The 14,611-nt window shown below is 35.0% G+C and overlaps 1 protein-coding gene across 1 annotated transcript; it reads right to left on the reverse strand.

The window, feature by feature from the left end:
- Window positions 1-1,793: 1,793 nt before the first annotated feature.
- Window positions 1,794-3,593, reverse strand: LOC145089466 (uncharacterized). The gene is made up of 5 exons (XM_079027903.1): window positions 3,324-3,593; window positions 2,789-3,237; window positions 2,329-2,684; window positions 2,069-2,232; window positions 1,794-1,937 (listed from the first exon to the last, which is right to left on the reverse strand). The coding sequence occupies exons 1-5, from the start codon at window positions 3,591-3,593 to the stop codon at window positions 1,794-1,796; spliced, it is 1,383 nt and encodes a 460-aa protein (XP_078884029.1).
- Between the last annotated feature and the right edge of the window lie 11,018 nt (window positions 3,594-14,611).

Below are 14,611 nucleotides of genomic sequence, written 5' to 3' on the forward strand. Positions count from 1 at the left end.
TGTGTTTATATATTATTTTTCTATTTGAGATGGGCATGGAATTGAAGTTTTATATAGGTTTTAAATGAGTTAAACTGTATATGTATTTTATCTCTACAAATATGTTGGGTAGAACATGGGTAGACGAAATAGTTGGTGTGTGATGAAGGATGAGTTTGAGGAGGAGATGAAAGATAAACTTCGGTGGCTATGGATTTAGTACTGTAAAGATAAGCCTCGGTAGCTATGGATTTAGTACTGTATATAGATGAACCTTGGTAGCTATGGATTTAGTACCGTATAGACGAACGTTAGTATCTATGGATATAGTACTGTTAGATAGACGATGATAGCTATGGACTTAGTACCTTTTAGATAAACGTTGGTAGCTATGGACTTACTACCTACACTGGTAGCTATGGATTTAGTACCCGATGAATGAACCATAACAGCTATGGAATTAGTGCTTTACGAAAGAACCTTGGCAGCTATTGTATTAGTGCCTAATAAAGAATCTCGGTAGCTATTGTCTTAGTGCCTAATACGGAGTGAACGAATAGATGACTCTTAAGGTAGGCCCTTAAGAGTAAGGAAGATAATGGGATGGGTAATCGGAATGATCTTTTGATGATTGAATATATATATATATATATATATATATATATATATATATATATATATATATAGATTAGTAGTTATAAATAACTGTTCTAAGGTCTATTTTATATTTTTTATGCTTTTGGTCTGTATCGGAACATGACATCCCGAGATTTTGTTATTTTATGAAAATGCATTTCTTTAAAGAAATGCTTTGATAAATTCTTATCATATTTTGTTTTGGGAACAAATTCTGAAACCGTTTTCTTTAAACGAATACTCTGATTTATAAAACAAAGCATAAACAAATCGGTCTTTTCTAGCCGTGAAATTGGGGATGTCACAGAGTTCGTGGCAGAATTTGTGGAAGAAGCTGTGGATTTTCACAACAATGGCATTCAAGAGGTTCCTGTACAAGGTGAAGGTGAAAAATGGAAGATTGGTGATTGTGTGGATTATGTTGAAGTTGCTTTAAGTTGTTGTAAAACTTTTAAATGACAATTGGATGTAAGTTGTATGTTGTTGAATGAAAAATTGGTTTATGGATACCTACTCTTTGAGCAATGTACAATTGTAAGTGTATGATGTGAGCAAATGAAGGATGTTTTTCAATATAACATAATGACCAAAATGGATGTAACTTATACATCAACAAAACATACCAAAATCAGCAATAGTGTTAACAATGCAGCCATATTGTATATTGTTTACAAAAGAAAGTGCATATTAACAAATTTACCAAAAAGGGCTTCCTAACATATTTGCCCAAATAGCCCATATAACTGCTTAAATCCTAACCAATCTAATCCAAACTAAGAGGTTTTTCTGGAGTCATTCCTATTCCTTTCTTGTCAACCACAATTTTCTTCAACATGTTTTCAGTGATTCTTTCAGAAGGTTTTCTTGTTCTAACCCTGACTTGAGTTCTAACCCTAACTTAAGTATCATCAACTCTGTCTTCATCATCCTCAGCTCCATCTTCATCATTGTCCACATGTGATTCTTTAACTCCGTCTTCATAGTCACTCTCCTCCTTGTTTTCATCACTGTCCTCCTATGTTTCTGGTACATGTTCACTCACAAAAGGCACATCCTGGCATGGGAAAAAAAATACAAGTTAGTTATGTTATTGAAAAAATAAAATTCACTCTCAATGTTATAAAATATAACTTTGCAGCTTGTTTGGATTGGTGAAGCAAAGCATCAAATCCTTTAAGTTATGATTGGGTGATATTAAGACACAAAAGGATCTCTGCTTCACTGTATTTTGACTCTCTAAGGTAACTCAAATCATGCTGTATTTGATCCAAATCAGTCATATCAAGACTATCACCTTCATGATCAATCTTAACATCTGCTTCCTATGTTTTTGGTACATGTTCACTGTCAATAGTAGGTGTTGTTTGGGTGACAAATTGACTCTCAACATTAGGTGTTGTTTGGGTGACAAATTGAGTCTCAATCCCAGGTTCTTTTTTCCCAGAACTTTCACCTTCTTCATAAACACTGGTAGACCCTCTTCCACCACTTCTACCCCTTTTCTACGACCTCTTCTACCACCTCTTCCACCACCTCTCCCACGTCTTGTGCAATTGGTCAATTCTGGATTCAACCTTGGCCTTCCTATTTTCTTCTTAGGCTTTGGTGTTGGTTTGACTAAGGGATTCTTTCAAGACACTTTATTGTGCCCCATTTGCATACAATTCTGACATTGGATAGTTATACCCTTAGAGGAGACTTGGGAGAACCTGCCTTGATGCTCAGAGACATGCCTTTTCGTTTTCATACAAGGCCTTCCTTGCATCCTTCTTTCAACAGGTGGTAGTGGTTTGGTGTAAGGTGTTGGTTCCCATATATTACTGCCATTAATAGGAAGGATGTTAGACTCATAAGTAGCTAAGAACTTGTCCTTACCAAACCATGTGTTGATGAATCTAGCTGGATCCTGTTGTGTGTAAATTATGGCTGCTTGGGCATGGACACAGGGGATCCTAGACAACTCCCAAAGTTTGCATGTATAGTACATCCCCTCTAAGTTCACTCCATATGAGTGGAAGCAATTTCTCACTTCAAAAGCATTCAAACCACTAGGATGAACATACCAACTCCTGTAAACACATTAACAGTTTTAATTAGTATACATATTGAGTCTCAATACTAAACTCATACATTGTCTTAATTTTATAATACTTAGTTGATATCAAAAGCAAACTCATCCATTTTCTTAATAGGTCCTGGACACACATTATTCACCCATTTACATGCTTCTTTCTCCAAGTTAAATAACATTTCCATCATATATAGTCTAATCTCCTCAAGCATGGCCAACAAAGGCTTCTTTCTGGCATCAAGTATGATGGCATTAAAACACTCTGCCATTCTATTTTCAACAGCCTCACATGCCATTCCACCTTTAAAAAATGTCATGCACCAAGATTTAGGCTCCCATGCCATCAAATGATCATAAGCAGCAGGATTGACTTCTCTGATCTTCTCCATATTCAATTCGAAGTCTCCTTCAACAGTTGACTTGGCAACTGTCCAATACATATTCTTCAACTCTATACCACTGAAGACCTTTCTGAAATTTGCATACACATGTCTTGCACATTGTCTGTGCTCCACATGTGGCAATACAACCTTTACATCTTCCAAAAGACCCTATCAATTACATTAAAAAATTTCATTACTAATTGCTTGATACATGTATAAATGAAATGAAAAAAAGAGATAATCCAAAACATTACCTTGTGTTGATCGGAAATAACACACAAATTCAAGCCTCCTTGTAATTCCAGGTCATCATGTAATAGTTCCAAGAACCATTGCCAGTTGGGCTTGTTCTCAATTTCAACTACTGCCCAAGCAATGGGATACACATGGTCATTTGCATCCCTCCCTATGGCAGTTAGCAGCTCACCTTTACATTGTCCTTTCAAAAAACTCCTATCAAGACCTATAACTCTTCGACAACCAACTTTCCATCCTTCTTTGATAGCCTTAAAACATGTATACATTCTATGGAAAGTAGTAGTGTTATCATGGTTTACAGTGACATATATTTAAACTGTACTCCCTGGATTGGACCTCATCAGCTCATGTCCATAATCCCAAACGTTTGCATAGTGATCACTCAACTTTCCATCTATTAAAGAAATTGCCCTACACTTTGCTCTATAAGATTTTAACCATGAAACCTGCTTTGAATAGTAGCTTGCATTTCCTTACATTTCAGATTTGGTTTCCTAATCATCTCTTTCAGAAACTGCCTAGCTATCCATGTGGCATCCATAAGATTAGCACTACGGAAATTCCTAACACAGGTATGTTGCTCAACCATTTTTTTGATTTGGAATGATCTTTCAGTGCTCATCCATGAGGCCCTTACAACAAAGGGACATTGAAATTTCTCAGGGTCACTTGCACATACAGCCAAGAGCCTTACACTATCAAATTTCTTGAACCTAATTGGATAACCCCTACTTAAAGAGTAATTTGTAAAACAAAGCTTTAGTTGGTGTGGTGATTCATACCTCTCTCCAAGAACTAGCTTCATATTGTTCCATTTCACCTTCAGATCGTGGGTTGAGTATTGAAACTGCAATTTGTCTTCATCTTCACCCTCACTATCACTCTGTTTCTCCTGTGGTGCTTCATCTTCCGACATTCCTTCAAAATCATTTAGGTTTATCTCAGGTACGGTGCATTCGTCAAGCGCTTCGTCTGTGAGAGTATTTAGGAACTCATCTTTGCATCGAGTTCTTTGTTTGTGTTTGAAAAACTCATCCAATTCCACGTCAATGGTATCGAAGTCATCTACTGTCTCCATTATCACTACAAACCAAAAATTAATCAAATATTATAAGGGAAACAAGATATTGGAGGACCACGTGGATTTTCTTACCTTTGATTCTTCTTAGGTAACGTTTTGCTTTGATGGAGGGCAAGAAAGGGTTTTTACAGAGGGGGAGTAGATAACAGGGAGTTTAGTGAAGGATGATAAGGACGAGCCAGCTGGGGTAACCGGCTATTATAAGGATTACCGGTTCCTAGGGCTAAACTGAATGTAATAGCTGGTAATCTGACCTTTTTCATAAGTGAAATTTAATTTATGACTAAATCATAAACTGGGCTAAAATTTTGGGACTTTTTTGCAGATTTCCGCATTAAAGTATGTATTCAGCTTTAACATATCATGTCATCCTATCCCCATACACATACAAAAAAAACATATGTAGTCATTCCAAAATAACTATATAATATATATATATATATATATATATATATATATATATATATATATATATATATTAAATGCTTAATTCACTAAGCCGATTAAATAAAAAGAAAACCCTTAAATAAAATATTTAGAAACACCAAGACATCAATTACCAACTGTTGCCCTCTTGCCGGATATATATATATATATATATATATATATATATATATATATATATATATATATATATATATATATATAACAGGAGAACAAAATACCTGCCACAGTTAATGGCATACAAAAGTCTAGCATAAGCATAAGAAAACAAAGAAACTAAGAAACTAAGGCTCCGTTTGATAGTTGCTGACTGAGAAAGTGCTGACTGAGAAATGTCTGTCTGGGTAAGAAATCCTGACTGAGTAAGAAATCCTGTTGTTTGATTGTACATCTGACTGAATGTGCTGAGTGATGAAAAATGACCATTTTACCCTGTTGTTATATATAGTGATGGATGAAGCTGTCGAATAATTATAAAAACATACATATTGTCATACAAAATGTAAATTACACAGAAATAAAAAATGTCCTACAAAATATAAATTAAACATAAATCATTTAATATCCAAATAAAAACATAATGAAATTTAAAATAACATAATAATTTAATGTAAAGTAAGTGAAAGTAGTTGATTTGCAATCTGATCACGCAAAACACACATATATTCAACGACTTCTGGACCCCATTTTATGCCTTGTATGTTTTATCTATCAATTCCCCCACCTTGGACGTCAGGAGTAACCATAGTTTCCTCCTCAAAATTTGTAAACAAGTCATTTTCTATATTGTATTTCTATATAAAATTATGGACCGCGACACAAGCAATGACTATGTCTCTTTGCACTGTAAAAGGATAAGGAGCCATTTGTTTTAAGATTGGGAATCTCGCCTTCAATACACCATAAGCACACTCAATAACATTTCTAAGTTGTGCATGAGCATAATTGAACCTTTCTTCTCTAGTTAAAGGTCTGCCTCTTCGAAAATCGGCTAACCAATACCTAGTATTGCGGTATGGAGCCATAAACCCACAAGTGTTTGTACATGCAGCATCACAAAGGTAATATTTATCTGCAAATGATTGTGACACATATTGTAGCACCTGGTTCCTGGTATGTAATTTAAACTAAGTATTTTTGCATTTTTAGCTGGAAATCGGCGAGTTGTAGGCCCGACTCGCTGAGTAGGGCCGGGATATCGAGCACGTTTAAGTTGGCGACTCAACGAGTCCATATTCTGGACTCGGCGAGTCCGCCAGTCTGGAAGAAACCCTAATTTCAAAGGGTTGCACCCTATTTAAACATCGTTTTGTGCCTCATAACGGCCCCCATTGCGTCCATAACACCCCCTCTCGAAGCCCTAACCCTTCTTTTAGTAATTTGAGTGCTTTTGGTGCAATTCCTTGAAGTTTTGGAGAGAAGAAGAAGGTAGATCAAGAGGAGAGGAAGGAGATCCAGAATCTTTGTGCCATTTCAGAGCTTCTAGAGGTATTAGACTCGAAACCCTTTCTGTTCCTTCATTATTATCTCATTAAGAGGTTATGATATTCATTTTAAGGCCTCTTCTAGTCTTGATCTTTGAGTAATGAGCTTATAGTGCTAAGGGACTTCAGATCTTGGCATGATTGGGCTCTAGGAGCTCGGATCTACTGCCTTTATGGAGCCATATTGCATGAAAGCCCTAGATCTACTCTTTTAGTGCATTTTGAGCCCTAAAAACTTCATTGGTGTTTATTTACACATAAAGTCGGAAACTTTACGTGTTAATCAAGCCCTGAGAACCCAGATCCATGATCGAAATGCACTGGATTCAAGCAGAATTGAGTATATAGTAATTGCATGCATGCGACTCGGCGAGTCGAGTCGCGAGTCCCCAATTTTTCCCCTTTTGAGTTATGTCGAGTGGGATCAGTGAGCTATAAGTGGACTCAGTGAATCGGAAGCCAGACTCAATAATAGAGGGACTCGGCGAGTCAATTCCCTGACTCGGCGAGTCCAAGGCAATCTTCTTGCCTCAAGAACAGACTCGACGAGTTGTTCATACAACTCGGCGAGTCACATACCAAAGTGTTCATCGGATGAAGATGAATTCGACGAGTTGTTCATACAACTCGACGAGTCGGATGAAGGACAATTGGATATCAGTTTAGAAAGAGAACTCGTCGAGTCTATGCCTAACTCGACGAGTAGGGACGAGAGTGAGGACAATCAACTGGATAGGGACTCGACGAGTTGGCAAGCCAAATCGGCGAGTCGGGTCAACTGGAAGTTGACTTTGACTTTGACTTGACTTGATCAGGGGTAAAATGGTCATTTTACCCAAAGAGCAGATATCAGACTTTGACTGTGTGTTTTTTGGGAATTATAGTTGGAGGATTTCCGGAGCAGCAGCCAGACAGTTCCCGCACGGATCAGCAGCTACTTTGAGCTGAGTTACCTTCCAGTAGCGGTGGGTCTAAGGCCACAATGCCGACCCTCTAGTAGGATACGTATGATAGATGATTGTCTCTGTGATACCATCTAGGTTTACTACTACCTGATATGTTATATGCTAGCATGATATGTATATGTGATAGAAGTAGAGTTCGGTTGTTAGGACCGAAGGGTAGTTCAGACACCCCAGATATGTCTGATAATCTGTTATGTTATGATATGTGATAGTAGTAGTAGTAGGGGGTGAAATAGTCCTTGAGGTTTGGTCGTTAGGACCGAAGGGTATTCAGCACCCCAGAATGGGTTGACATGGGTAGTCAGCACCCCAAAATGGCTTGACACGGGTAGGACGGCACCCCAGAATGGCCGCATGGGTAGGTCGGCACCCCATAATGGTCGTACCGGGTAGGTCGGGCACCCCAGAATTGCCTGGCAGTATGTATGTTATGTGATTGTATGGTATGTGGTGCGATGGGGGAACTCACTAAGCTTCATGGTTACAGCTTACAGTTTTGGTTTCAGGTACCTCTTCTTCGAAAGGGAAGGAGCTGGCGCGATAGCGGCACTTCACATACATGCTTTGTATTCCGCACTATGAGATCTTTTTGGGGATTTGTACTCTGACATTATTACGTTTTATAAAATGGTTTCTAGACACGTGACATCTTTAATGAAATGATATGATCGATGAATGTTTTATTACTAATGTTTTGCAAAGTATATGTTTTAAAAATGAAATTTTTGGCCCGTATTTTGGGGTGTTACACATATTATATAAAGAATATAGATAATAAAACTTCTAAAAAGATTAGAAACCTGGTGGAGGAGATGGAAATCTAGAAGTTGAATTGAATGCAACTTCTTTCAAAACTCTTGAATCATGTGTTATACCCTCCCATCCATCATAAACAAATGTGAATATCATATCAAAATCACAAATTCCTATTACATTTTGAAAACATTCTCATTTTCCTCTTCCTCTATAACGTGTTTGTTGATCAATGTGTACAACAGCATGTACAAGAGTTCCATCTGATGCACCTATTGCTCCGGAAAAAATATTTTCTTAATCGTCTATGTCGTTCCGAGTTATGTCTTGTTGGATTAGGAGTTGTTGGTACTATAACTTCTTTTGCAAAACACATCATTTTTGTTAGGACCTCGTGAAAACATTGATGAATCATTTGTGTGGAGTGGTGAAATCTTCCCTTAACCGCACGAAAACGTTCATTATGTCCTATAACATGTAAGAATATAGCTATCTTCTCTTCAATGCGTATTGTCCTACTAGCTTGCAACCAATTGTTTTGGGTAAAATGGTTGCATTATAAAGAAAATGCCTCTTGTGTAAGACGTATCATATCGAAACATTGTGTAGGGTCTCCGTACATCAAATCTTGCGTATACGCATACCCACTTGAATCGTTATCTCTAATTCTATGAATTCTTATTAGCATGGGTCAGTTTGACCTCAACCAATAAACCACAAGTAAAAGCAAAGGTACAAATCCACCATCAGAAACCATACTTGACTTGTTACAAACAATTAAGTAACATGTTAAAGTAACAAAAGTCATATAACAAAAAATTAGTAAATAACAAAAGTCATCTTCAATATCCAAATATCATCCAAAGTAACAAAAGTCACATAACAAAAAAAACTAGTACACATCATCCAAAGTAACATCCAAAAAAGTCATCAAACATAGGATCCAAAAGTCATGCAACAAAAGACTCGTAAACATCATCAAAGGTAACCATACTTCCTACCCGCACCCATCACCCACGACTCACAACTAGCATGCGAAAGGCGTAACCAAACTTTTCTAACATCGGCACTTTTACCAAATAACAAAAGAACGCTCTTGTGTCTTTCATCTTCTTCTCCCCATTCCATTTTTTTTAATTTCTCCATACACACATCAACATCCTTATCCATTTCACTTTTTTCAATTCTTTTATTTTTTTCCACTAGCGACCTTGCAAGCTTGACAATCTCCTCTTCAACTTCTAATGCCCTTACATCTCTTTTTTTTTCCACCAACTCTTTTGTTTCCACCAACTTCAATATTTTTTGAACGCCCCAAAAATTATTCACTTGCACCTACGTGTTGTGTTGAGGTTTCCATTGGAAGATCATCATCAAAATCATGGGCACTAAACTCTTCTATAATACGAGGAAGTGTAGAAGATGGCCCCCGACTTTGAAAGCCGGTTGAGGTCGACCCTTCAAATAGTTGGGTGCAAAGACCAGGAAACAGCACGGGTTTAGTTCTCAATGACAACACGAACTTGTTCAACTGTTAACTATTTTTATAAATATTAGTATTTTTTATAAAAATAATCATAATAGTATTTGTTATAAAAATATTACCTTCCCCTCTTCCTTCTATTTTTCATCGGTCAGGTTAAATTTATTTTTTATAGGGTCATATATATTGCAAGTTTTGTTTTTCAGTTTCACCCAAGCAACATACTTTGATTTGTAGTAGTCAAAGTGGTTTCTCATTTGCTTTTGATCAACCTCTTTACCGTGTTCATTTATAATTTTTCACGTACTATCTTCCATGAACTAGCCTTAAGCTCGGAACCCTCGCGACCATTAGTGGTTAGTTTATGGATACACGCATCAAAAAAAGTTTTGTCCTCACTTTCGTTCCAAACCAACATCCTAAAACATTATTATTCAAAGTATTTTATCATAAGTTTTATCAAGATCAAGAACAATTTTAACATTAAAATAATTTTCTACCAATGAATCAACATCATCCTAAATAATAATAGAACAATTAAGGTCAACATAGCTTATACACAAAAAAAAAATCCAGCTTTCATAGCGTATAAACAAAAAAAACATTCACAGCATTGCCAACATAGCTTATAAACAAAAAAAAAAAGATTCCAAATTTCATAGCTTATAAACAAAAAAAGATTTCAGATTTCATAGCTTATAAAAAAAATCAAAGCATTGCCAACATAGCTTATACACAAAAAAGTATTTCAAATTTTGTTCCAAACCAACATTGCCATCATAACTTTCATATTCCATAGCTTATAAACAAAATAAATTCTAATTTTTGATTTCATAGCTTATACACAACCAAGTTTCAAATTTCATAAATTTGAGCAAAGAATGATTCTAATTTCATAGTATTTAAACAAATAGTTTCAAATTTCATAACATTATAGCAAGATGAATTTCTGATTTCATAACCAATTTAAGATTTCATAACATTAGACCAAGAACAATTTTTGATTTCAAAACCAATTTTTGATTTCTAATTTCACAAAAAGAGCAACCACTCAAATCAAGTACATATGATCTAAAGTTTACATTGTTTCATGATAAAAAAAAACTTCTTCAGGTATTCATAAACTCAAAACATAAAACATTATGCAGATGAAATACATAAAAACAACAGAGGTATAGCATTGGTATAAACTATATCGCAACAAATCCCAAGGATCAAACTAACTTTTGACAGGAAAACAATTTTCTGTTTATAGGAAAAAAGCAAGGATCGAACCTGTTTTGTCGTGTTTCTCGTCGGAGCTGGAACGGAGGGAAGTCTCTGGCCAGTACTCGGACTGGGAGGGACGGCGACGATGGATGCGATGGCGGCAAATTTCTTTTCCGCCTCTCTATTAGGTCATGATGGGAAGAAAGAAACAAGAGGCATGAAGGTAATTTTTTGAGTCAGCAACGTCTCAAGGTCTGACCGATAATCTATTGAGCCAGTTGTTTCTGATGGAGAAAGCTACTTATCAAACGCGTTTTGTCTGACAGAGTCAGCCCAAATCGCTGACTCGGTCCCAGTCAGACATAAACAAACGGGCCCTAAGACATAACTTGGAATTTTCAGTAAGACAAACGACATTGAGACCATGATGCCCAGTTCAGCCTATCAATTTTTCCCCTGTTTTTCACCTAGAGATAAGCCACTGATTTGATTATATCAATGACCTTATCCGATGGCAGCCGGTTTTTCTTGAATACCTTTTCATTTCGTGCTTTCCAAAAACTCTATATTGTTCCATAAAAGAGATAAATACAGAAAATAGCAAAGCACTTTCATTAATTTGAGTGCTACGTTATCCTACTATTTCTATTACACTATTTTCTCTTACTGAGACACTTTACTTTGAACAATCTACCTAATCATAACACTATACTTCCATTTTTTTTCCTTCTCGGAAAAATCTACTCAACTATAGCCATGAAATTGCGTTGTATTTTTTTTGACATTGCTATAATTGTGTAGAATTTATAATGTATAATGTTGTAAAAGGAAGAAATATTAAATACAGACAATCCTATGTTTGATACATGAGAAGTCTCAATCCTAGACGATCTTGTTTGCAAAAACATTAATGAAACCATTGTGAAGCCTTGAAACATGCATCTCTCACAAATATTAGACATTATTATCTATATCATTTATATATAGGCAGTGTTATCTGTTCAAGTGTATGATTGGAAGTGGAAGTGAGGATGAGATGAAGGCGCTCAATTTGTGTCTCCAACAATTTCCAAGGAGTATGCCTCTTCAAATAAAAGTAGATGACAAAGAGGCGCAAAGTGCTCACACAGTTCATAAGAAAATAAAAAGGTTTTGGACCTAATTAGCTAAAGGACTAATCATACATTTCAATATCAAAGTAGGCAGTTTTTCTCAAAATTTTTAACAGGAAAAAGTTTCAAATTTTTAAGGTTTTTTATTTGTCATTGATTTCTACAATATAATCGATAAGAACAACAATTCATTAGTTTTTATATCCAAACTCATATATTTTAAGGATGTAGGAGTAACTACAAGGTTCAAGCATTAATTTGAACTCAAAAAATACGTTAAGGTTCAATAGGCGTCATAAACATCAAATTTAAAGGTATGTGATAAAGGAAGAGCTTACTCTTCATATTCCATCAGAGACAGGCATGGACAATGTATCCTGTGAACGATGACGGTGAGTAGTCTGGCAACGGTGTGGGCAGCGGCGAATACGCTCGAAGTAGGCAATCCGGTATTGGCCCATGATAATTGGGTAGCCCATAGTTCCATGATAGCCCATACAGTAGAAACAAAGAAAGTTCTACATGTGTCATTAGTTTTCTAGTTTTCTTTGTTATTTCTAGAATATGTCCCATTATTTCCTATTTATTCATAGTGCGTTTGGGGTTTTCTATAAATAGTTTGTTCTTCACTCCATTTTAAAAATCAATATCAACATCTAAACATACTTCTCTCAATATTATCTATATATAAATGCTCCATGCCTCCTCAAACTATTATTTTACAGCATACTTGATCCTTGGATAGATTTTCGAATTTTGCACGAGTTGAAATTTTATATCCATAACAGTTGGTAGAAGAGTAAGGTTCAAGTTTGAACTTTGAAGAAAAAAGTAGCACAATGGCATGAGAAGACAAGGTGCAAAAAGAATAAATACTTGGAAAATATCAATCACCATCAAAATAACATATACAATGATCCAAGTCAAAGAGAAAGTCACCACATCATATCGGTGAAGCAGTGGAAAGCTCACATCTCCTAACTTGAGTTTTTAGTCGATGGACTCAAGGTATACATGCACTGCTAGAAAATCTGTTAATACCTACGGCAAAATTTGTAGGTATTTTGTATGTATAAGGCGATACTGATGGAATTGTGACGGAAAAAGGATTGTAGCATAAAAGCTCATCGGTAAATTATACTGCTGATTTGCGAAGGAATAGCTATAGATTACCGATGGGGCCCACTTTGACTGACATTGACTTTATCACCTACGGATATCGACATATTTTCTGTAGGTATTCTGTCACTAAATGTCTTTTAAAAAAACCGTAAAAAAAAGTCGGTTAATTATGACCCAAATGAAGTAAAATTTTATTACATTAAACAAATGTCAAATACATTACTAAGTGTTTAACACATTACAAAAAGCATCATTAAAAAAAATAAACATTACAATAAGCAACAACATCTATACATTTAAAGTGTCAAATACATTACCAAGTGTTTAAAACATAAAAACTAAGAATCATATGGTGGATTACCGGATGGTTAATGAATTCTCACATAAAAGCCGTGAATTTTTTTTCAAGTTGTGTTTGTATTTGTTGCATTTGTACTTGTAATGCCTTTGAACTTGTGCTTGCAACTCCCACACCTAGAAAAATGGTAAGACAAACATATATAGTTAGTAAATGTAGTCTATTTTTAAACCATAATAACAACGTATTATAGTTTTACACAATAATAGCAATGTATGTTTCTTTTAATCCTTTATAGGAACAAAAAAATCAAAACACATTGCCTATGTTGGTAAAAAAGGGAAAGTATGTTGTTGTTTCCTGTAGTTTAAAGAATAAAACGTACACATTTTGAAAATATATTGGTTTAAAAATAATATCATAAAAAGAGTACCTTAATGGAAACCATAAATAGGATGCTATAATAAAAACATAATCTACAATTTTATTTCATGCATTTAACCCTAAAAACAACTTTCCAAGTTTCAAGAAAACTATGTTTCTATATTTATCATTTCTTACCCAAGTAAGTCACCCCAAGTTGTAGCACTTAAGGTTTTCTGCTTTGTGTTATATACATGAGCTTAAAACAAAAAAATGGAATTAATAATGAAATAAAAAGATATTTAGTTTTCATATTTTTATACTTTTAATTTATTTATTTGTGATAAATAATCTTTTCCATGATTCCATGAGAGAAATCCATTTGCAAAAACCACAAACAATCACATTATAGCTTCCACAAAGAAATTTGTCAAAGAACTTATTTTAATCACTTCATATATTTTTCATGAAACTTCAATTAATCTTGTTTATTTGTTACCACAAATGGTATAAATCCAGCTGTAATTCTAATAGGAAAGTAAATAATCAAATTCTAAATATATATCATTAATCACATAGGTTACAAAAAAGATAGAATAAAAGATAATCAACTAAACATTTTTTATTTCTCACATTTGTCATAACAAACCCAATCTTCATTGACTTACATGTGCTATTATAAGGACATTATTTCCACCTAAACCACCATCTATTGGCAATACTGGCTCCATGTGTTCCTCTTTTTCTATATCAAACAAGCCTCCAAAAACATATTGATCAACTTTACTCAAATGAACCATGAAGAGCTGTCACGCTACTAAACAACAATAATATGATTTCAGAAAGAAAAAAAAAAGTCATTCTTGAAAAGAAAAAAACTTTATACCATTCCAAAATATGATTTCAGAAAAAAGAAAAAAAGCAGTTATCGAGTTTTAGAGCAAAATCAAATTTTAAAATCTAAAGAGTT

Source organism: Lactuca serriola, chromosome 2 (assembly GCF_051521515.1).
Source record: "Lactuca serriola cultivar US96UC23 chromosome 2, Lser_US96UC23_V15, whole genome shotgun sequence".
Lineage (NCBI taxonomy): Eukaryota > Viridiplantae > Streptophyta > Magnoliopsida > Asterales > Asteraceae > Lactuca > Lactuca serriola.